The 25,725-nt window shown below is 40.7% G+C and overlaps 1 protein-coding gene across 1 annotated transcript; it reads left to right on the top strand.

The window, feature by feature from the left end:
- Positions 1 to 1,625: 1,625 nt before the first annotated feature.
- Positions 1,626 to 11,383, top strand: vrtn (vertebrae development associated). Its single transcript, XM_039741926.1, has 3 exons — positions 1,626 to 1,734; positions 1,823 to 1,920; positions 9,105 to 11,383. The coding sequence occupies exon 3, from the start codon at positions 9,107 to 9,109 to the stop codon at positions 11,159 to 11,161; it is 2,055 nt and encodes a 684-aa protein (XP_039597860.1). The 5' UTR covers positions 1,626 to 1,734; positions 1,823 to 1,920; positions 9,105 to 9,106; the 3' UTR covers positions 11,162 to 11,383.
- Positions 11,384 to 25,725: the final 14,342 nt, after the last annotated feature.

Raw genomic sequence — 25,725 nt, 5'->3', positions numbered from 1 at the left:
TCATATTTATTATTGACTAAAGAAAAATGATGGTACCGACAAAGTGGACATGACCATTTCTTACTGTTTTAATTCAAGAACTTCTGAGCATTCAATTCCTGTTTGGACAATGTCTGGCACAGTTTAGAGCTAACCCTGGATAAAGTGCTAGTTCACTTCAGAATACAGTATATGCACCCACATAAACACCCAATATATTCAAACTTGGCTAATTTAGAGTCTCCAATTAGCCTATCAGGTATGTCTTTAAACGGTCAGAGGAATTTTGGGTATAAAGGCATGGAATCAATGCTTATGTGAGTTCATATTTTATATCATGGTATTAATAAGAATGTGACAATAAATGGGCTTTGAGAAATGATCAAAGTGGGTCCATTTGATCCATTCATTCATCCTTTAGCCAACTCTGTCCAGTTTCATACATGGGGAGAACTTGCAAACCACAAAGAAACTGAATTATTTCAAAACCAAAAAAAAGGTTATATCTTATTCTAGCACAAAACTTTGACTACATACAGCAGAAGAATGTTGTAGTCCAGTCCATAACTATGCTGGGTAACTGTAAAAATCACACAAAGTTGAAAACGTGTATATTCTCCTTCATCAATTCTGTTGCAGTTTGTAGAGAAATGTGCGCAAAATCTGATAGGCTTCCAGTATTTTAAAATGTTAATATTTTAAATTTAAAACTGTATGAAGTTTTATTCAGATTTAGCATTTTGGTTTTATCTATTTATTTATTATCTAGGGCGGCACGGTGGCGCAGTTGGTAGCGCTGCTGCCTCGCAGTAAGGAGATCTGGGTTCCCTTCCCGAGTCCTCCCTGCGTGGAGTTTGCATGTTCTCCCCGTGACTGTGTGGGTTTCCTGCGGGTACTCCGGTTTCCTCCCACAGTCCAAAGGCATGCAAGTTAGGTACATTGGCGAGCTTAAATTGTGCTTGGTGTGTGTGTGCGCGCGCGCGCGCCCTGCGGTGGGCTGTTACCTTGCCCGGGGTTTGTTTCCTGCCTTGCGCCCTGTGTTGGCTGGGATTGCTCCAGCAGACCCCCGTGACCCAGTAGTTAGGATATAGCGGGTTTTATAATGGATGGATAGATAGATAGCAATAAAGTTCTATTTATCTATGTTAGAGTTATTGTGTGTCAACACAAATCCTGAAAAGTGTTTAGGGAAGCCTAAAATACTTGAATCAGAGAAAGACTGAACTCGAAAGGTTGACGCTGTCACAGTTCTTTACGCATATAACTATACTAATCTGTGTCTATGGGGGAGTAATAAAGTGTAACGTAAAGTGGAAATATGTACACAGAAAACCGGTTATAACGCTTATTGAAAGCGTGTTTAGTTTATGTATTTTTGTAAAGTCAGCCTTCACTGACGCTGGATGGGTAAGGATCGGACCCTATAATAAATCCCGCCCGGGATGTTTTCTGTTTTCGAAGTATTCATTAGGGTGCCCAACGTCTAAAAGGGAAATAAAGTGGTCTTCTAATACTTTGCCATGTTTATCAAGTGTCTCCAAACAATAGTTGTTATCATCTCACATTGAAATTGACTCAGACAGTAATTCAAAGGATCTTCACACCCCTGCTCTCGCATTCGTCCACCCATCTCTCCCTCGCGCTCTCTTGCTTTATCTGTAGACAAAAAGAAGCTGGTGATTGACAATTTCCTGGAGGGAGGAACCTCCGACACCATTTCAAATCCCCAAATCGACAGTCCGGTCGTCCCACTTGGTGAGAGTTGAGTTCTGACAAATTTGGATTGAGTGCCGGTGCGCATGTTGTGAATTGTTGTGATTTTTTTCTTTCTTCCTTTCGGAAGCCAAACTGATCCTTGAGTTCGAAGAGAGAGACAGCGGTCTGAATTTACAAGCGTCTCAGGTACTGGTGCGAGTCTGGAGGAGGAAGGACTCAAGCGAGGTTAGTTACAGAGTTCAAACTCTTTTTATATTAATAAAATAACTAAAAGCACCGTGCATAAATGTGGCCAGAGATGTGTACGTATCCGTAAACTGGCCGGTGTTTTGGTGCAACCAGTTAACTTTTATCGCCGTCGGAGACGCACGCGAACATTTTTTTTTAAATAAATGTTTGAAATGCCGGAGCGGAGCTGAGGAGGCATCAACAAGGAAAATAGTGCACATGGCATATTTTTTCGCACTTTATTTAGTAATAAAGAGATTGCAAGATGCATTGAGCCTTTGTTCATATGTTTTATCGGTGAGATATTGTGATTGAGTAGAAAAGGTAAACCTTTCAGCGGTTTTCGAGGAGGGTTCGACTAATCGGTATTTTATTTGCTTTTTTTATGTGTTCTCTGAGTTATCGCGCGATACTCTTGATTGGCCCACACAGCAGAAACGCCAGTTTTGAGTAATTTTTTGCGGTGCTGAGAACACTGGAAAGTGTGTGTATGGAAAGAAGAGTTTCCATGTATCCCCTTTAAGCGTTAATGGTCGTTTTCTGCTGTGGTGCGCACTGCTAAAGGCACTATATAAGCCAAAGTCTGTTAGTTCACGGCGTCTATGGCACCATAACAATGTTCGTTTACTTTCTCACTCCTTACGCTTTATTGCCTGAACACTCAACCACTTTTTGAGTTGCACGCTTTTCTGTTCCTTCGGAAGAAAATCGATTTATAAACGGCGAATGTTTTCTACACCAACAGATCGCCATTTTAATACATTGTACAATATGCTTGAAACCTAGCGTCTTATTTGTTTCATCATTCACTAGTGAACTAAAGAGGAAACGGTGGGACATAAAGGTGGTCGGTCTGTCTGCCTCCGTACACCCCAGCCCACGAGTGTTTCTGTCCCAAGTGAATCGGTCAGCAGTGTGTATGTGATTTGCATCATATTCTGTGTGAATAATAGCTAATATCCTTTAGTTGGTTTTATATACTTGGAAGCATTCTTGTCATCTTTAATAAAAATTAAAAGTGAAGTATTGTGCGGGTTCCCTTACTTTCAGATGCACACTTTAAAATTTAATTACCAATTTGAAATGTAGGAGGCTGCAGTTTAACACATCATTCCTGAGATTTGGATGAAAATCTTCCATATGTGTATATTAGAGTGACATTGGTTAGATATAATATCTAATTTAGTATACTGTATATCCATAAGTATTGACGCTGCAGGGTGATCAGTTACTGTATCACTGTTTATACCTGTAATTGTATGTATCAGATTGCATATTGATATACAGTATTTACATGAAGTGTATGAATATCTAATGACACGTGTCACTTTGTGTGGGCATACAACTATCTGTATTTTAAAATTATATTTAAATCATATAGAACAGTGTCTTTTTCCCTCACTGGAAATTTTATTTATGGAGGTTGCATGGTCTTCCTTGAGCCTGCATGGCTGTTTTTCCTCCAGGTACACTGACTTTCCTTCCTGTGTGTTGTGTTCATTTGTGACTGTGCCTGTAGGAATGCATGTCCATGTACCCTGCAGTGGTCTGGCACCCCATCCTGCATGGCACCAAATTGCTACAAGATAGACACTGGTGTCCTGTGCTACTGAACTGGGGGAAAAGGTTTGAAAATTGAAGGCAAAATAAAGTGTGTATGTGCAGTAAATCTAATAATATGTAGGGCTCACTGTGAATGAGAAACTAATCTGTTACAGTCCATAGCATACTATGATGCATGTACTCTGTTTACTCATATGGCGACTGTGTAAAGTGGATAATTGATCTGTCGTGCATACCTTTAGGATGGTGAGGGACACAGGAATATCCATCGAAAGTTCAAATGTGTAAAGAAAGAAAGAATGAATGAATAACGTCCCATATTTAAGTCTGGGATCAAAATCAGGTCATTAAAGCGGTGGCTCCATTGTGTTGCTTTTTTGTTTTGACTCTAAAAATATTTTATGTGTTTATGCACAGGAATGTATGATAACGAAAGGCACCATGTACAATAATATCTGATTAAGTGTCAACAGCATTTTGTACTACTCAACATTTAAAATATTTTGGTTAATTTAAAAAAAAAAAAATGAATACAAATTCTATATTGTATGCAAAAACTTGAAATGGTTAGATCCCTAGTCAAGGTCCTCTTTTTGTGAAGTTTCCATGTTCCCGTTGATTTTTCTCCCACAGTCCAAAGGCATTCTGGTCTCCTGATTTGCCCAGGCTTGAGTGCACTCTGAGTTAATGCTGATATGGCCAGGATTTGTACGTTAGGTAAGGTAGTTCTTCTTCCTTGCAAGTGCTAATCAACGTGCGACACGTTATCACTCTCTGGTGCCATGACTAGTAAGAATTTCTCTGTACTCGATACATGCGACACTAATGTTTATAAAACTACATTATATTTATATATACCTATAGCTGCTTATCCTGACAGACTCCAGCTTCAGAATATGAATAGAGGGAGTTAACCAGATCTGTGGCTAAGCAATTTGTTTTCCTGAATCTCATAAATATTTACAGTAGGCCAATATTTTGACATTTGGTCCTAGAACTGAATCACCTTTTTATGCTTGATCTTTTTTTAAACAAGAAGCCCTTGCACTCTTGGGTTTATAATCCATGGCTGGGTGCCGTTATGTGGAGTTTGCATGTTTTTCCAGAATGCATAAGCCATTCACCCTTTTTTTTTTTTTTTTTCCCCTTCCCTCCCCCTGTCCCGCTAAAGCCCCCCCAAAAAACAATGTGCATGTTCATTTGGTTGGTGATTTTAAATTGGCCCTGTTTTGGGAGGGTGGGGGTGTGTGCGTGTGTGAGAGTGAGCTGTGACATGCAGTGGTCTGCTGTCCAAGGTTGGTTTCTACCATGGGGTATGAATTGGATTAGATTAATTTCAGAATCACTTATTACCTTTCTGTATGCCAAACACGCCATTTTTCTTTCTTTTTTTTTCCCCCCTCTTCCCTTTTTGAAGGTTCCTTTATGCAGTCTTGTTTAGCTTTAAACTCGGATTCAAACAAAATTCTTGAGTTTGAAAGTTTTTTTTTTTTGCTGCAGATGCAGTTTTTGGTTCTAAGGGTGAAATTTGTTTGCATAGTATCCATTCCCTTAATGACTTTATGTCAAAATGTTACCCAGTGAATATCAGGGTGTGCATCTTCATCTGAATTATATTAAAAAAAAAGAAAAAGTGCATTAGAACATTTCCATTACTGCAGATCTCAGAATCCGTACTGAATTTTTGCTCATAAATTATTTCCTTTTACAGTTTATTCCTTTTATAAGAACTGAGCTGTATGGCATTTCAAAATATTTATTGTAGACTTGCACTATAACATGAATATTTGCTTTGCTTGTTGCTTAGACTGATGATTTCCCAAACATAAGCTGAGATAGCATATCATTATTAGGCCCACCTCTTCACAGTAAGAGAGATTTAAAATCTCCGCAATTAAACTAAAACTGAAGATACAAACTAGATTTTCTTGACTAATATAGATTTGCGTTTGCAAGTGTTTCTTTGTAAAATTAATAAGAATGAAAATTTAAAGGTACTGCAGTAGACGCAGGTTTTCTTTGCATCCAGCCTTTTAATTAGGAAGCCTATTTGTATTTCTCCATTTAGTTTCGCACTTTTCATGTTTCCGCACTCTAATTCGGAATAATCTTGCTGTGTTGCTTTCCCATGAACCATTTGAGGGGTGGTGACTATGGTGATGGCAAGTCTTTCAAAGCACCACAAATTAGTCCTAGACTCTGGTCCTGGAGGGCTGCAGTTTTTTTTTTTTTTTTTAATATTAATTTGATGTCTAGTTATTTTTCAGTTAAATTGGAAACAAATAATAATGCACCGTATGGCTCACTCTGGAAATCAAAAAAAGTCACTTAACTGCTGGGGTGGCATGATGGCTCAGTGGTGAGCACTGCTTCCTCGCAGAGTCAGAGTTCTCGGTTTATGTCCCACACGTGGTCCTTGTAGAATCTGCATTTTCTCCCCATGTCCTCGGGGATATGCAGGTTACGGTAAACCGTGTTTTTTAAATTCTCCTTCAGAATTTGTGTGAATATACTAGCAAGGTGTAGTTATTGAAGATTACTCACTCCTGCCATTGATGGTTTCCTCATTTGTAGTCCAAGCAGTCATTTGCCTGCAAATAATAAAGCACACTCGGGTACCTCCGCCCGTCGTGGTAAAGAAGAAAGATTGGTCTGAAAATGAGCTTTTCTGTTTCAGTTGCATATGCATCGTCTTTTCCATATTTATGTGTGCTTCATGAATGTTAGCTTTTAAGTCAGTAACCAGTTTTGCGTACGGTCTCTCAATGTCAACATATGACCAGCGAATTCCACACAACTCATCATCCTCAAAGTGAAGTTAAGGCTTTGCATTCATATTCCCCATAAAGCCCTGAGCCCCTGTTCTAATTTCTCGTGTCCCAAGGAGTCAGTCCTACTACAGCAGACAATGAGCTTGTGATAGGAGGAAGCCTGGGTTCTGCTTCAGACCCCTCTTTTTCTCATTGCCCCAACATTCTTCATTTGGCACATGGCAATTGGGAAATAAATGGCTGTACAGATAGTCGTGATGGGAAGTAGTCTAGAATCACATGTATTAGACTTGAGAGAGCCTTTACTTTTTCTCTCTAGTATTTTAGTGCTTTGAGCTTTATGTTGGCACATTTCCTTCAAGGGTTTGTTTGTCCGTATTTTATTGTATGCTTTGTTCCTTGATTCTCTGAACTGTGATGTTTGATTATGGAACTATATAAAATATTCACTTTATTTTACCTGCAATATCTTTGCAGATTCAGTATCCTTGGTATCAATTGCATGTGCATTTGCTTTCTGTTTGGAGCTTACACATCTGTAAAAGGTGTGCTTTTTCTTCCTCTGGTTCCCCTCCTACGTCTTAGATGTGTGTTAGCATAATTGCTGACTTTAAGTTGGTGTTGTGCGGGTGTGGTTCCTGCCTGGTGCTTACCTCGTTCCCCAATGTTGCCGAGACTTTCTAGTGTAATCCCCTAAAGCCAGTTGTACTTGGTGCCTGCTGTGCTCCATTTGGTTCACTTGGCATGGACTTGAACAATAAAGTGATCTTCCTCAGTCTGCCTGAAACCTGGCAAGCAGGTTCCAACTGAGCAAACCTAATCCTTCCTAAGATGTATGGATTGGTGCAGTGTATCACAGCATGTGTGAGGAGGAAGTGCAAACTCCTTAGAAAGTGGTCAGACTGGTAATCAATGGTTTCTATGAATTTATATCATGGTCTCTGTTTCTTGTTAGTTTTTTCTTTCTTGTCTATTGTACATCCTGGGATACACAAAGGTCATGGTTTGGTTCACACTATGGTTTGGACATCACAGATTAGTACGAGTTTAGTACAATGAGATTTAAGCAACAAAAAACTGAAAAGCATAAGTCTAGCTTTCCTATCACTTATTTTGAAGAGACAGCAGTAAAAGTTACCGTCCACCAACCCCTGCAGTAGTCTAGTTTATAGCCCTGTAGTGGCTGAAACATCTCTTGTGTTTATAAAGAAAGCACCCTTACTAGTAGAGAGTGCCTGAGACAGCAGGTACAGTCGGGTATCATTTTGCCAACTGGCAACTTTGGTTAGTTCTTTGTGTTTTTAAAACAAAAACAAAAAAAAAAGTAGGAACTAAAACGTTTCCATGTATTACACAGTGTAAACAGCAAACAAATTCACACTGAACATTTGTATATGCTGAAAAAAATTTTTTATGCAATGAAAATATTACAAAATTAAATAGCAATACAGTGCTGATTAACACAATTAAATACCTGCGCCTTTAAGAGCAATGAATCACATTTGTGATGAACGTTGTGACTGATTACTGTATCAATCCATTATACACTTTGTGTACACCGGTAAAGTGTTGGGACCACAGATTGGTTTATGTGCAAGTGGGATGGACTCTTTTATCGAGGCTCGAGCACTTTTAATAAATACTTGAAGCCGAGGTCTTCTACTACTGCATATGGCTGCATTGCTGATGAAATGTAAATGCCAATTACTTCTGTCAGTTTTTCTTGCTCTGTCTGCAGTCTCATCTAGAGGTGGCATAAAGACGTCGGGGATCAGTAGTTGGACTACTGTTGAGTTGTGTGCGTTTTTTTTATTTTTTTGGCCTAGCTCTGGTGATTGGAACATCTGGTTGATACTGTCGACACACCGTTCTTGTCTGATCTATTATTACTATAATTCACTGGAAACGCAAAATGTTCCACAGAGCTGATTTTTAAAAGAATCGGGTGGGTCTTCCAGCTCATCTGTAGCATTCACATTTGCCATAGTATGACTGATTTCATGAGATGCCAATCAGCTTGTGGTTAAATGTGCTAAAGGCTTACAACTTATGCTTGTAACTTTGGTTCTACATTTCATTAATCTTAGCACATTCACATTCATATTCTCTATACAACTGTATGTACAAAACGATAATGCTCCTACAGTGATGGCTCGGTCCGAATACATGTACTGTTGCAGCTCTAGTGCATTCCATTTCAAAGAACTTAATGGCAATCTGAAAAACACTTTGTTTGAAATACAAATGTTTCCTCGACGATGTCCCCTGTTCCTCCAGGTGAATGGGGACGAGAGACTGCCCAAAGATAGTCAGTCTGTGTCCACAGTGGTCCAGTCAATGTGAAGCTTCTAGTTTACTTTACCTTTCCAACCTAATAAACCTGAATGCAAGTGGAGCTTGAGCTATCTATATTAAATCATGATTTCAAAGTGTAATGGTGCATTGCTCAAATGTCCATCTTTGTACTAATCTCATTCTGCCTTCAGCCTGTCTCTGAAACTGTTATTTGCTTGCATGATTTCACCAATGTAGAGATTTATGCAGCAACTTCTAGTGGCATGCAGTGCAAATGCAATCTACTTCATAATTAACCAATGTTGGACTTTCAAATGAAAATAGGCTCCATCCCTCTCTGTGTGTTTGGTAAGATTTTGTCTCATAATCACTGCCTCCTTAATGAGAAATATTAGGCACTAGGATTAACATCAAAATTTTGAAGTTGGTTAGAACAAAACACTGCCACCTCTACTCTTTCATCTAAGGTGATATGAGCAGTGTTTTTTGTGTTGGTTGCAGAATCTCTTCTGATTTTCATTTGTGATTCTTTTTTTTTCTGTATATTTTTAGGGATGATTCAGAGACTTGAGGTGGTGCAGTCGGTACTTGGGGACCTGCAAGAAGCTACAGAATGCACTGGTCTGAAAAAACTCGTTGGTGTGGCCCGGGATGCAGAAACGGCTCTGTCTCTGTTCCATCTTCCAGACAGCCATGGCCAGAGTATTCCAGAGAAGATTGATGTAGACCCTGTTGCTAAAAGCCTTTACCCAGAAGATGCTCCCAGTGATATGCTCCCACTGGCATGTAAGGGTGATGGCAACCTACTCTTTGATGTTGCCAGCATTCTTCTGGTGGGTAACACCAGCCTCAGCCTGGAGCTGCAAGTCAGAACAGTAGTGGAGATGCTTCTTCGGAAACACTACTACTTGAATGGCATGATCGACTCCAAAGTCATGCTCCAGGCAGCCAAATTTTCTCTCTGCACAGAGGAGTCTGCTGAGAAGATGAATCTCCCAATGGCTGTGCTGGAGGCTATTTTTGATGCTGACGTCAAAGCCACCTGCTTTCCTGGCACGTATGCCAACATGTGGCATATTTATGCCCTGGCATCTGTCCTGCAATGCAATATCTATTCCATTTACCCAATGTACAACCTGAAGATTCGTCCATATTTCAACAGACTGATTCGACCCAGGTCTCGCCCTCCGGACTCCTGCATGGCAACTTTGCATATCATGTGGTCAGGAGAGCTACAGTCACAGTCTGTGTTCAAGCCTCAGCACTTTTTACCTGTTGTGCAGATTGGGATGCTTCATACTGAAGGTGAGGATCAGGGTTGTGCCTCGCCACTCAAGACCCTAGAGCTTTTGAGCCAGGACCCTCAGATATCTTACTCCAGCCTCAAGGACCGATATAACATTACCAAGAGCACATTCTACAGGTGGAAACGACAGACTCAAGAGCACCGAAAGAAGTCAGCCACCCGCTATGAGGCCAAACACTTTTTGCAGATGTGCTTCTTAGAAGGCAACCTGTTGCCTCTCAATCAATTTAAGGAGTTTTTTCCTGAAATATCCCGTTCCACATATTACGCCTGGAAACATGAACTGCTGCAGATGGGTGACTCGGTGGTCCCGGTCGGTGGCAAACACCTGGATGAGTTGGAGCCAGAAGACTACTCGCCTCAAGGAAAGGACAGCCCCAATGTTCAAGTTGGCCAGCCCCAGCAGAATATGCAGTTGATGGTTGGAGAGAAGCTCGCTGGTGACCGAGCCCAGAATTTTGCATATATGCAGGAAGCCAAAAGACGTTTGCAGCAGTGTATCGCTATGAACAACCTGCTTCCATACAGACACTTTAAAAAGAGTTTTCCTGGAATTTCCAGGTCTACCTACTATAACTGGCGGAGAGAGGCTCTTCTGGCAAACCCTGGCTTTAAAGATGCTTTAGGAAGTAGTGAAGACAGCTTAGATGCAGAGAAAATGCCTATTCCTAATGGCCAGACCTCCACTGCAATTTTGGGATCATCTTCTCCCGTTTGTGATTTCAAGCCTCGTCGTCCGGTAGAAACAAACTCCCACATGCTGTCAAATGAGAGGAAAAAGATGAGGGATAGGGCTAAGAAATTTGTCAGGCAGTTGAATGTATCCTTCTCAACGTTCAGGGTGAAGTTCCCATCTATTTCCCCATCTTTCTTTTGGCTTTGGAAAAAGAGTAGTGCAGCCAAGACATCTAATAAAAGCTTGGACTGGAGCTTGGGCTTGGGTTTGTCACTTCTCAGCCCGTCACCTCTGTGTGAGCCCTCAATGACGGATAATAGGGCCCTAGCACCCTTGTCAAAAGGCAATGGGCAACTCGCTAAAAGCCCCCTTAGCCCCTACAATGCCACTATTTCCTCCACCTATAGCTTCCCAGAAGGGTGTGCAGATGAACAGGTCTTTCTCATGGATGTTGTGGCCCTGGCCAACTTCAAGGCCAAAGCAAAGCTTTTCCTGCAGCAACGCTTTGAAGAAAAGGCCTTTCCAACCTTCAAGGAGTTCCGGTCTTACTTCCCGCTCACACCACGCTCCACTTACTACATGTGGAAACGGGCTCTGCACCACGGCCTGTCGCTAGTCCACGCCTGAAGAGGTGTCTCGGCATATGCCTTCTCGTGCACAGAATGAACTTTTTTTCATAGTATAATAGTTTTGTACATATTTTTTTGGAAAACCTAATGTATTTCAGGGATTAAATATTTGACTATAAGCCATATGTCTAAGTTTGCTTTTTTTGATGACCAGAAATTCTACACTTTTTCAAAAAATTTTTTTTCTGTAAAATTTGAAAAGGATAGCTGATTTATGTTTTGTTAAGAATACCAAATAAAGCTTTGAAATTTATGCAAAAAACAGAGATTCATGTCTTTTTTTTTTTTAACCTGTGAGGAAGGGAGAATGTTCAGACTTCTGTTAATGGTTGGCATGATGGTACAGTGTTTTAATGCTACTGTACAGCTTCATACATCTGGTGTCCTGTCTGAGTGCTGTCTGTGGTGTTTGTACAGTCTCATGTCACAAAGGGTTTTTTGTGCAGGTATTTTTTCCCACCTTCCACATCCTCAAGACATGTTAGTTTTATTGTGGTGTTGGGTAATTTGGTGACTGTAAGTGAGTGACGTGTACTGTGTTAATTTTCAGCCTAGACAGGCTATTGCTGACTCTCTAATGTGTTATACTCTTGGAGTAGACAGTTTTCTGCTCCTAGGTTACACTAGTGTGGATTAGCCTTGACCCACTGAGTATGGCATGAAGCTGAATGTGAAGCTTTTTCAAATTCAGATGTTCAGTTGTTCTCTTCTGTAAGTGGAGACTGAAAAGTTATGTTTTGCTCAGTCTGCCTTGTAACTTCTGTTTACTGGAGTGACACTCTGACCCTTCTAATTCCTGCTTGAAGTGGATGTTTGATATGCAGCTCTTATACCGTACCACCCAGAACTCTGAGATGAGGCTAAATTGGTTCATTTGTTGCCTACTTACTGATCAAGATAGATTGCCCCCTCTTTCCAACTGATCCAAGCTCATATACAGAATTCTCTAGGCAGCAATCATAAATGTTGCTTGTAAGACTTATCTATGTTGGGTTCTCCCTATTGTGGGTGTAATCCTGATTTTACAAATTTTTATATAAATAAATTGTGGGAAACAAGCTAGTATACTGGACTCCCGATTACACAGATTTACATGCCTATTTGTTATTTGTAGTGTGGATTTGTAGTGGACAATGTTGTGCATGAACTAGTTCAAAAGAGTGCGTTCATTAAACAAGCTCATTTTTCTAAGAACAGTGAACTTAACGTAACGCATTTGCAAGTGAAGAATTTGAACATGTGCCTGCTTTCGCTTTTAGGAAAACGTTGTAGTTCACAAGGCCACTTTATATTTTTTCCTCATTGGTCATGCAATATGTGACGTGAATTTTGACCAGCAGTGTAAAAGGTTAATTCACCTACACGCTGGTTCCACAGTCACCATTTGTCACATGGTTGGAAATAGAACGGTAATTTATATGTATACTTGCATCTATGTAATTTCTTTTTTGACCGGGAGGATATTAGCATACAGTGGAACATTGGGTCACCAGCATCTCTGAACACGTACAAATCGGGTTACGACCAAAAAGTTCACCAAACTTTTGCATCTGTTCACAACCACGCACTCGGGTGACGAACAAGCCAGTTTCCCTTCCGGTTCGTATGTGCTGATGATTTTTCAAATGCGTTCAGTCTCTCCCTGTACTGTGCAGTGTTCTCGGTGCATCACGCAGAGGGACTCTCCCTCAAAACTGTAACCGCCTCTCAACCCAGCTTCCTCCTATGGTATAGCGGGTCCACAGCTCCCGTCAAAAAGGCCAGTTTTAATAAATAATCACCGCACTCACGGCTTAGTGAGGGGGCGTGGTGGTGTGTGGCCAAAGCGGTTCCTGTGGAGTTTGTGATGTGGGCACTTCTCACCTAAGTGCACAGGTGAGAAGCGGTTCACATCCGTAGTTGTTCCCAGGAGTGCTGATTGCCACAACTGCCATGTCCTTTTCATGAACAGAAGCGTGAGTCGGCTAAAATGAAAAAGAAGAGAACAGGAAAGAATGGGAGGTTGCAGGAGGAGAAAGCCGGTGAGAGCGAGCGAGAGAGAGTGAGTGAGTGAGCGAGAGAGAGAGAGCACGAGTGAAGGCTCTCGTGCAGCTGAGCAGGGAGCCTGGGTGTTTGTCTCGGTGTTATTCAATGTTTTTACATTTAGTTTATTATTACACTATGTATTCTATGGTATAATTAACTATTTTTGTTCTTAAAAATCTTTAAAGAAAAAGAAATTACTTCGGGTTACGACCAGAGTTTTGGAATGAATTACGGTTATGACTTGAAGTTCCATTGTATATGGTTTTATATGTTTGTTGCTGAGTATAACTCTGTGTATTTAAATAAAGTATCCATAATTATTGTATTTTATTCAAGAACATTGTAATAGCCTCATATAAGGCATGCAAAATTGAAAAAAGTAAACACATGGGTCATTTATTCTCGCTTCTTAAAAAAATACAAAATGAACATGAACTAGTTCAAAACTGAAATGGCAAACTATGAATGTGAATTTATTCATTTAAATCTGTGTGAACTGAACTTTGAGCTAGTTTTTATGAGGCGTGAACTTGCACAAGAGTCGTAGTGGATTTGTGATCCCTGTATGTGTTAGGGGTTGTATGCTGGAATGTGTCATAGCTGGCAATGGCCTCAGTGATTTAGGGTTCATGTCGGAGTGAGTGAATAAGCGAATGATAATTCTTTCCTGGAGTGACAAAATGAATATTGTCTTGGTTTTATTTTTCCATTTGGAAAGCTCATCTATCTTGTGTTTTCATAGACTCAATTGCAGCTGCTGCTTTGCTGGATGTTCATGACAGAGTATGCTGTTGAACTTGAGTTCCCCTTTGACAGAATTTGAGTCATGAAGAATTGGCCTTGCAGTCTGGTGGCAGATGTTGCATGGTGGGGGGCAGTTTAGGACCTGCAGTCAGAGCTGTAGCTGGTGGTGTGGCTTCATGAGTCTTAGTCACCTAAACCCAGTTGTCATTGATGCCTGCTGTGCTCCATTTGGCTCACGTGGGGCCCTCATGTAGAACGACGTGCGTAGAACTCGCACTATAATATGGCGTAAGCACAAAAGCGGAAATGTTTGTTCACACAAAAAAATCCAGATGCATAAATCTGTGCGTACACTAACTTCCATGTTCTTCCGCTACATGAATCCTGGTCAGTGTGGAAAGTAACGCATGTGCACGCACCTGCCCCAACTCCTCCCAGAATTAATATAAATAGCCCTTAAGCTCAGCCTTCTGTGAAAACACAATGGCAAAAGCACGAGGGAAAATAGAAGAATTTCAGCGAATACCAAGTGGAGGCAAAGAAAAACGTACTATTTGTTGGTTGAAACCGTGGTATAAACAACAAAAGGAAGCTGATCGAGTGACATAGAGTGTTGGAGAAACTCGAAAGCTCACAAAGTCGAACAGTGCCCGAAATAAAAAAGTTGGATATCAAAGTCGGTGTGAAAAGGTGAGTCGTAGACCACCGTCTGAGTGTCATGTGGAAGCTTATTAGGGTACAGAGAGAGAAAAAAAAAAAGGCACACAGGGGGGAAAGCACGAAATGTCAACTTCAGTCTCAAAATGTCCACTTCAATCACGTGGTTTATTTTGTCATTAAAGTAGAACATCATAAACATCTTAAAATTGTTGAATTTACTAGTTTCTCAATCCCATTGTAACTAAAGTAGCACGTTAAATGCTTTGTTTTGTATTTGATCTTCAATGTGCTCTATGTGTGTGAATCATTACGTGTTTCTGGGCATTCTCTTCATCCGACAGGACACAGAATCCATTACATTTGTGATATTACAGGTCTCTGAATAATTAAAATACTGAGATATATACGTAATATTTTCATGATGAAAGGAGTTAAGGCATGTTATTAAACATGGGAACACGGTGTCGCAGTGATTGTTCATGTCTCACGCAAGAGGCTTGCTGTGCCATGCGCAACCTTCAATGAAATAATTTATTGCAGCAGCAGTGTCTCTTTCAAACGTACTAACCTCCAATTCCTGTCCTTCCTTTTCTTTCTCCAAATACCCAATCGCCACACAATCAGCTCTGTAATAGATGTCAACTTTTAAGGAACGTTGAAATATCTTTGTAGTACATGTTTAATTATTCTATCCTTCCAGTGTCGTGTCAGCACCAGCAACAATAAAGCGCGAGACAGGAACAATCTGTGAACGGAGCGCCAGCTCCTCACTAGCGCTGCGGCACTGTATCCTCACATTTTTAACTATTAACAATATAGATTTAGTTTTATCTGTATAATAAACATATTTTTGCTGCATTTCATCTTAAAAGTGATATTGTCATCATATGTACATACGCGCTTTATAAAGTGGCTCAGGTTGTGCAATATTATAACTGTAGTGCAAGTTTCCAGTGAGGTGATTGTACTAATAAGTACTGTACTAACAGTTCTACAAGGAGCACTTGATGGACTGATTGAGTACGTTTAGAGTTCTTGGGATGAAATTGTTTCTGAACTGCGTGGCAAAGCTCTGAGTTCAATAGACAGCATGGCTGAGGCAGCGTATGCCGATAATTCTCTTTCTGATCAGCTGCTGCTGTGATTCACACTCAGATACAGTGATATAAATACTCTGAGTGGTGCAGTGAGAGTAATATGGAAAAAGATGATCCGCTGTGGCAACCCGTAACGGGAGCAGCTGAAAGAAGAAAAAGAAGGTGCAGTGAGAGTAACAACGCTAAAGCAGCTATGGTATTTGGATTACTTTGGCTATTCCCTGGACCATTATATTGTTACAAGTTAATTACAATCAGATGCCTTACGCTAATAAACATTATGCAGTTAGTTTCAGTGTATATGATAAAACCACATCAGGTATGTGGAAAAGATTGGTAACCACACAGGAACAGTAACACTGCTTTGTTGCTGGGTGGCACCAGTTTGAAAAACTGAGCAGAGAACGTGCGTATTCCAGGGTTGGAGCTACCGTGAAAATGTGCGTGCCTTTACGCCAAGTTTAGGTTTTATACATCGTGAATTGAGCGTGGAAACATTTGTACGCAACATTTTTGTGCGTACGCACCGTTTATACATGAGGCCCCTGGAGAGAGCTTGAACCATAAAGGATGTTTCCTTATTTGACCTGAAACCTAGCAAGCTGCTTCCAACGGCCCTGAGAAATTAGCAAGATTATTCCAACAGATCAAACTTATCCCTAAGCTGTCCTGAGGCAGAACACACTCTATAGAAAATGGGGGATAGGGCTAAGAAATTTGTCAGGCAGTTGAATATATCCTTCTCCATGTTCAAGGTGAAGTTCCCATTTATTTGCCCATCTTTCCTTTGGCTTTGGAAAAAGAGTAGTGCGACCAAGATGTCTAATAAAAGCTTGGACTGGAGCTGGAGCTTGGGCATGGGTTTGTCACTTCTCAGCCCGTCGCCTCTGTGTGAGCCCTCAATGATGGACAGTAGCACCCTTGTCAAAAGGCAATGGGCAGCTCATTAAAAGCCCCCTTAGCCCCTACAATGCCACTGTTTCCTCCACCTATAGCTTCCCAGAGGGGTGTGCAGATGAACATATCTTTCTCATGGATGAGGCAGAACACACTCTAGAAAATGGCATTACAGGTAATCAAAGCAAAGTCCACAGCATCTCTTGTGTCATTCACAGAGCAAACATGGAAGCAATATTTGTTGCACCAAGTTTTTAGTTTCATATTGTGGTTTGTTTTCTTAATGTTGAGAGAGAATGTGGGCCTTGGATAGTAAACAAATGGAAAGTTAGTGACATCTTGTGGATACATGGTGTAACTTCATTTTTTTGTGTCGCAGTTGCCCTGAGAGCATGGCGTTGTTCTTACGTGGTCTGTGTCCAGTCCATGTGAATATTTTAGTTACTGCCTTTCCTTCCCCACTTCCAATCCAAATCAATATCTCAGAAGTTTCAGAAGTACATGGGTCAGATTATAATTGTATAAGCAGACAACACCTATAATTAGGGGCTTTTTGCTTATTTATGATTAGGACTGCTGCCTCACATGTCCAGTGTCTAATTTCTGCCTGTGTAGAGTTGGTGTGTTACCTGCAAGTCAGTAGGGGTCTTTCTCCCACATCTCCAAAGTTGTGTCTTTGGTTAGCTGGCAATTCTAAACTGCTCAAAAAAATTAAAGGAACACTTTGGAAACACATCAGAGCTCAATGGGGAAAAAAATCCTGCTGTCTGTCTCTACTGATATGGACTAGTTAATGTGTTAGGAACGAAAGGATGCCACATCGTTTGATGAAAATGAAAATGATCATTGTATAGAGGGCTGAATTCAAAGACACCCCGAAAATCAAAGTGAATATTTTTTTTTGAAATTTCATTGCAGCAACTCAAAAATTGTACTCAGTAGTTTGTATGGCTTCTATGGATGACAATGTAGTTCATGCTCCTAATGAGACGATGAGTGGTGTCCTGAGGGATCTCCTCCCAGATCTGGACCAGGGCATCACTGAGCTCCTGGACCGTCTGAGGTGCAACCTGGCGGTGTCGGATGGACCGAAACATAATGTCCCAGAGGTGTCCTTTTGGATTTAGGTCAGGCAAGTGTGAGGGCCAGTCAATGATATCTATTCCTTCGTCCTCCATGAACTGTCTGCATACTCTTGCCACATGAGGCCGGGCATTGTCGTGCACCAGGAGGAACCCAGGCAAAAAGTGTCCGACAGATTAAACGCGTGTGCATTGAATTTACTGAAAGCAGAGTTTCATTTCCTGTGTGTTAGATTAATTATTATTTAATATGTCATAATTCCAGATCAAAAGTGAGCACAAGGAGTTTTTAATATCTGGAAAAAATTTGGAATTAACTTGCTTGGAGATCTTTATATAGACAACGTCTTTGCATCCTATGAACAATGACATTCCAAATTTAACATTCCAGCTACAAATTTCTTTCACTATCTTCAAATCAGGAACTTTGTTAAACAGAACCTTCCAGATTTTCCTCATCTTGCACCCTCATCCACGCTGGAAAAATTATTGCTCAATTTCAAGGACTTAGACTCCATCTCTACAATATATAAAATCCTTTTACAATCCCTTCCTTTCAAAGATCCAAGAGGACACTGGGAAAATGATCTCTCAATTAATATATCAGAAAAGGAGTGGAAAGTAGCAATGCAGAGAATTCACTCAAGCTCCATATGCGCAAAGCATACAATTATACAACTCAAAATTATATATCGAGCACATCTGTCTCGACTAAAATTCTCCAAAATGTTTCCAGGGCATGATCCAACCTGCGAACGTTGCAACCAAGCCCCAGCCTCACTAGGTCACATGTTCTGGGCCTGCTCCAAATTAACATTATTCTGGACAAAAATTTTTAATTACCTCTCAGACAGTCTTGGACTCACAATCCCTCCTAACCCATTAACAGCTGTGTTTGGGGTTCTTCCAGAGGGTCTTAAAGTGGAGAAAGACAAACAAATTGTGATTGCATTCACTACACTGTTGGCACGCAGACTTATTCTGATAAACTGGAAGAACCCAAACTCTCCTCTTTTAAGTCAGTGGGAAACTGATGTGTTATATTATTTAAAATTGGAAAAATCAAATACTCAGTTAGAGGATCTGTGCAGACTTTTTTCAAAACATGGCAGGATCTAATCAGTAATATTTTGAAATGATTTTATAAAGCACAGAGAATTTGTTGATTTAGGTATTTTTAAAAGCCTTAAATTTTACACGTTTGGCTTGCTCTCTCTCTCAAGGGTGGGGATCGATCTGTTCTTAGCATAATTCTTTTTTTTGTAAAAACTTGATTGCTATGTATTGATTGTAATAAAATTAATAAATAAAAAAAAAAAAAAAAAGTGAGCACAAGGAGAACATGGGGACAGATTAAAGTGAAGTACTGTACAAGAATATACTTCAAACTGGTAAATATTGGTATATAACTATTTAAAGAATTGTTGACATAAAGAATCATATATAATATAAAAAACATTAATTTTAAAGCTAATAAGAAGGCAGACAAGCAAAAAACAGGTGGAGGTCCACGCAGTCCAGACCTAACCCCTGCGGAAGAGTTGGCTCTCCAGCAAAATGCCCATCGCCCTGTTTCTGAGGGCATTCCAGGGGGAAGCTCCTCCTCAGAACCAGTAGCAGGATGCAGTGGTCACTTCATTTCAGGTAAAGGATGGTCATTGCATATACTGTATTTGTCCTCAATGTGTGCCATGTTCCATATTGCTCTCTTTTTTGTTGGGTCAGTTGCAGTGAATGTCATATCCCTAGAACTTGTCTGACCAACGAGATATTGACGAAGGTCAAATATTTGATGAAGACACTGTGTCTGATTATTCATCAGGAGGAGAGGTACATTTTCCAAATAATGTTTGATCAAACTCCACTCTGATCAGTCCCATGTGCCCCAATCACATTTGGAAATCCTGAGTAATGATAATGTTAGGCTGATTGTGAGATTCTTTATGGAGCTGTGGGTGTTTTTGCCTGTGTACCTGCAATGGCATGAAACGCCTCTTTTATTGTCTGCACACGCAGGTGTCCAGCAAACACTATGAAAACCCGAAGGAAATATTTCAGAGACAAACAGAGTTTACGAATTGCCTGGCAAACCGCACTTTTAGACAGATTTTCCGTATAGCCTACAGTATATAAAAAAGTGCCGCTTGCAAAAAACCTCAAAGCAATGCATAACCTACTACTATCTGTGTGGTTGTGAGAGCCCGACTTCACCGAGTTTGACTTTGAATATAAGGTGCTAATAAATCTTTAAGGTACAATATTCCCCCTCCGCTAAAGCGGTATCTTTCTAAAAGAATTTCCTCCGGAAGCAATAAAGGATCTTGCCGATCGTGCTGCTATGACAACACATCCAGCAAGAGTTTCAAAAAACCGACAGATCCAGGATCAGGCCAAATCGTCAACTATTACATCCGGCTAAACGAGTAATCCACGTACGAAAAATACCCCCCTTAAGTCCACCACCAATTCTTTTCTTTCTCTGATCTTGAGTTTTAAGGTGTTGATTCCTGTTCTGTATTCAGGATAAGCACCAACACCCTGTGACCTTAAAATTGGATTAAGCATGTCTAAGAATTTTTTTTGCGTTATGCTATCGCTTAACTAAGGCTATATAAAATGGGGGTGGGAGGAGTAAGTGTTCTAATTTAGTACATCACATTGTTAAAATCAGAATTTAAATAAAAAAAACAGACCTGTATCAGAAATTAGTGAACATGTACATTGTGAGTATCGGTGCAGTGACTGTAGTATAACACAAACCGCAGCTAGTTAGTACAACATTGAAAATAAATACAAAAACTATACGTTAAAAGCAACACCAAATGATACATAGGCATAAGAATACTTAACAGGTGGCCGAGGTGGTCTCATGTTGTCCTCAATACGAGTACCGTTACAACCTGCGGTTAAAACCTGTTCTTGCAAATGGAATCAGGCAAAAATCTAATACTTCAAATCTTATACCTAATTTGTTTTTTCACCGGTTTGACTTACGTAGCGCCGCCGCGTGCCTGCGCTATCCTTACCTGTCTTCTTTAAGCCACGCCCACGGCACCGCACTGTGGCGCGCTTGTCTTTTACCAGTCTTGCCGTCACTCTTTAGCGGAAGGTGGCACTGCCAGCAGGCACTAAGCTGCCCCACAGTCGCGTCTGACCCAGCGGCGCTGACGGCACAGTCTCTTTACTCAGCGAGCCACAGGGGAGCCCATTAAATTGTCCGCTCTGTTTATTTGTTTTCTTTTGCCTTTTTTTGGTTCAACGAGCACGGAATCCTCCATCTGCCGAAGAGAGCTAAGCCATTAAATTAAGAGAAGCGCAGTCTCATCCGGCGCTGAGCGGCCCAGCTCTTCATCCATTAGTCTTTTTCTAAGCTGCCAACAGACACCAGCCGAAAGTTTTATTAATAACACCCGCCAGAGATGCTTGAGGCGAGGCGAGCACCTCTTTCCTGGTCTTGATTAAACAACGACCGTTAAGCTTTACACCCTGTTTACTCTGCAGGCATGAAAGCCGGCATATTATTTAACAGGAGGTCATTATGGGCACCGTGTAGTCACCGCATGTTTCGCTTTAACGATGGAATATCGAGGGTTGGTAGCTGGAAAGCTTTGCACTCTGAACACTAGGTGAATATACACAAGACAGGAAAACGTGCATGTCAAGAGCATAAGGCTAAGACGTTTGTCAAAGGACCATTCAGTCCTTCAGGTTTGATTGTTTAGCTAATAGCTAAACTGTCCCAATACCTCATCCAGATCCTTCTTAGATCTGAGTGCCGCATTTATTACCATTGATCACAACATTCTTAGAAATCACCTTACTCAATGGGTGGGCCTCCCTGGTAGTGTCTTAAATTGGTTTGAATCCTACCTGGCAGGTAGAAAATTCTTTGTTAGTTGTGGTAATTATACTTCAAAGACACATGATATTCTATATGGTGTTCCACAAGGCTCAATCCTGGGTCTGCTGCTCTTCTCAATCTACATGCTTCCATTAGTTCAGATTATCTTGGGGCATAACGTGAGTTACCACAGCTATGCTGATGACACACAACTGTATTTATCAATAGCACCTGATGACCCAGACTCTGTTGTTTCACTAACACATACTTGTGTTTCTAAATGGATGAATAGTAATTTTCTCAAGCTAAATAAAGAGAAAACAGAAATTTTAGTGATTGGCAATAATGGTTATAATGAGGTTATTAGAAAAAAATTTAATGCATTAGGATTAAAAGTTAAGATGGAGGTAAAGAACTTAGGGGTAACTGTTGACTGTAACCTGAATTTTAAATCACATATTAATCGGACAGCATTTTTTTCACTTAAGAAACATAGCAAAAGTTAGACCTCTTATATCATTAAAAATGCTGAGAAATTAGTTCACGTTTTGGTTTTCAGTCAAGTAGATTACTGTAACACACTCCTCTCAGGACTACCCAAAAAAGACATAAATTGTTTGCAACTAGTGCAGAATGCAGCTGCTAGAATCCTAACTAGGAAAAGAAAGCACATTTCTCCAGTTTTGATGTCACTACACTGGTTACCTGTGTCATTCAGAATTGACTTTAAAATACTGCTTATGGTTTACAAAGCCTTAAATAATCTCACTCCATCTTATATATCGGAATGTCTGATATCTTATATTCCAAATTGTAACCTCAGATCCTCAAATGAGTGTCTGCTTAGAATTCCAAGAGCTAAACTTAAAAGAAGTGGTGAGGCGGCCTTCTGCTGTTACGCACCTAAAATCTGGAATAGCCAGCCAATAGGAATTTGCCAGGATAATACAGAGGAGCAATTTAAAAAACTGCTAAAAATACATTACTTTAACATGGCTTTCTCATAACTTCACCTTAATTTAATCCTGATACTCTGTATATTCAATTAATTATCATAGCTATTCATGGTGGCTCTAAAATCCGTATTAACCCCTACTCTCTCTTCTGTTTCTTTTCCCAGTTTTCTGTGGTGGCGATCTGCTCCACCACCACCTACTCAAAGCACCGTGATGTTCCTACATTGATGGATTAAAAGCCAGAAGTCTACATGAACGTCATCATCAAGTCCTTCCATAAGAACCCTAAATACAAAGAGGACTGTTTCATTTATGTTAGGTAGAGGGGGCTGAGTGGTCTCGTGGTCTGGAACCCCTGCAGATTTTACTTTTTCTCTCCAGCCATCTGGAGTTTTTTTTTTCTGTCCTCCCTGGCCATCGGACCTTACTCTTATTCTATGTTAATTAGTGTTGTGTTATTTTAATTCTTACTTTGTCTTTTTCTCTCTTTTCTTCATCATGTAAAGCACTTTGAGCTGAATTATGTGTATGAAAATGTGCTATATAAATAAATGTTGTTGTTGTTAAAGTTGGCAAAGTTTGTGCTTCAGCTACTTGACTTCATAGTTTGCTCCAGAGTCCCACAACTATTTGGATAATGAGCTTCCTGGCTTCAGTTCTTAATTTCCACTGATGTCCTCATGTCCGTGATTCACCTTTAAGCCAAAGGAATGTTGTGGGATGCTTTTGAGGATTTTAAATACCTGGAATAGGTCCACACGCAGTCTTCTCTGCTCATCACTAAATGTTTTTAATTCTCTGAGTCTGTCAGAATAGGACCTGTCCTCTGCACCGCTTCAAGTGCTGCTATGTCTTTCTTGTACTGTGGCGACCAGAACTTAGCACAATACTCTAAATGTGCATTATATAGTTTGAGATAAACGTCCCCTGACTTAAATTCAACAGTTTTTATGATAAAACCTAACATTTTATTTGCCTTTTTAACTGCTTCTGCTCATTACTTAGATGTAAAAATGTTGTGTCAACACATACCCCAAATCCTTTTCAGAGGATGCTTCCTGTATGACCGTGTCTCTCATCTTGTATTTATAACTGATGTTTTCTTGCCCATGTGTAGCACTTTGCAATTTTCTACATTAAACTGAATTTTCCAAGTATTTGCCCAGTTCTGATGCATGTCTAGATCTGAACTGAATTATTTTTGCTGCCTCCTCAGTGTCTGCCATTCCTGCAAATTTACAGTAGTGTCATCTGCAAATTGGACAAGTTTACTAACTGCACCAAAATCGATGCCATTAATATAAATCAGAAGAAGTAATGGCCCAAAGACAGACCCCTGAGGGACTCCACTGATGATCTTTCTCCATGTGGACCATTCTCCTCTTACTCCTGCCAACTTGAGATCCAGTTTTGTAGGTTACTTTTGATGCCTACAGCTTTTAATTTCAGAATTAATCTTTAGTGTGGGACTGTATCAAATGCTTTTTGAAAGTCTAGGTAAATTATGTTGTATGGTTCATTTTAGTCAACTATTTCAGTTGCTTCTTCAAAAAAATCTAAAAGATTGGTTTGGCAGGACCTTCTTCTCATAAACCCATGCTGGCTGCTATTTAAAACATCATTTTCATTTAGGTAATGTTCTAATTTATTTCTTATGTGGCGGACGGCTGGAATGCCCCTTTGACGCTGGATCCAGGGGAGCAGCCATGGGATGTAGACTACATCCCCCGGAACACTTGGTGGCAGCCCCCTGGGTTGCATAGAGGCCACAATTGTGTTACACCGGAGCTCATCCCTGTAGGGCTCCGTGGCCACCACCAGGGGGAGCTGCATGGCTTCCTGAGCCCGTCTGGGCTGTGATGCAGCCACACCCGGAAGAGCAGCCTAATTTTGGTCAATTATCACCTGGAGTGCTTCCTGGTGGGCTTTAAGAGAAGCCGACACCCACCACTCAAGGAGCCAGAGTCTGGAGGAGGGAGACAAAGCTGCTGAGAGGAGTGGAGGAAAGAAGAGTGTTTTTGTTTTGGTGTTTCTGCTTGTGCTTTTGGGACTGTGTTGTTTCTGTGGGTACGGGGAAATCGTAGACCACAGATGAAGAAAATAAAACATTTATTTGATTTTATTAGTGTGCCTTCTGTGTCTGTCTGTGTTGGGTCCAGCGCCAATATAGCGCCTTGTCACACTTATTATAATTTCCATAAATTTGCATGGCACATAAGTAGATGTAAGGTCAAAGGAAACATTGGAGTCCATCTGGTCCTACTTTAGAGGGATGCAGGAGAGCTAGTGAGTCTGTTTCTAGAAGTTACTCAATGATCTACATTCAACTTTGGGAGAAGCCCAAACTGAGTGAGATGGTGTAAGAAGTAAGATCACCTGATCATTTGTGATGCAAGTCCAGCTGATGAATAGTACAACATGTCTTTGGAGCTGTCTTGGCTTTTTGGTCCTTTGCTGTGACCCATGGCTGGAAGAAGCTGACATGAATCACACACGATTCTTGCATCTCTGCCAGCTTCCCAGATTTGAACCCCCACCTACTTCCCACCCTATGCTTTAGTGTCACATTAATGCTGACTCCCTATTAAATCTTACCGACAAACATTTTTGATGATAGGATATTTGCAAATTAACAAGCCTTTCAAATATGAATAGAACCTCAAGCTCATGTGTCTGTGCATATGTACAATGGGCACGCGTGCAGGAGCTCACACAGGTTTCAGTTGCACACCATAGACACTAGGGGGCAACACTTTCTGAAATTAAAGGCCAACTAAGAATGTGTATTTATTTAGTTGTCATCATAAGTTCATAAAATAAGCATCATAATCATCAAAAGTTCGCTGATGACACTACTATCATGGGCTGCATCAGGAGTGGGCAGGAGGAGGAGTATAGGAACCTAATCAAGGACTTTGTTAAATGGTGCGACTCAAACCACCTACAACTGAACACCAGCAAAACCAAGGAGCTGGTGGTGGATTTTAGGAGACCCAGGCCCCTCATAGACCCCGTGATCATCAGAGGTGACTGTGTGCAGAGGGTGCAGACCTATAAATATCTGGGAGTGCAGCTGGATGATAAATTGGACTGGACTGCCAACACTGATGCTCTGTGCAATATACTTCCTTAGAAGGCTGGCATCCTTCAACATTTACAATAAGATGCTGCAGATGTTCTATCAGACGGTTGTGGTGAGCGCCCTCTCCTACGCGGTGGTGTGCTGGGGAGGCAGCATAAAGAAGAGGTACACCTCATGC

This window comes from Polypterus senegalus, chromosome 18 (assembly GCF_016835505.1).
Source record: "Polypterus senegalus isolate Bchr_013 chromosome 18, ASM1683550v1, whole genome shotgun sequence".
NCBI lineage: Eukaryota > Metazoa > Chordata > Cladistia > Polypteriformes > Polypteridae > Polypterus > Polypterus senegalus.
Note: the sequence above shows the minus strand (reverse complement) of the source record. Positions and strands in the feature narration are given on the sequence as shown.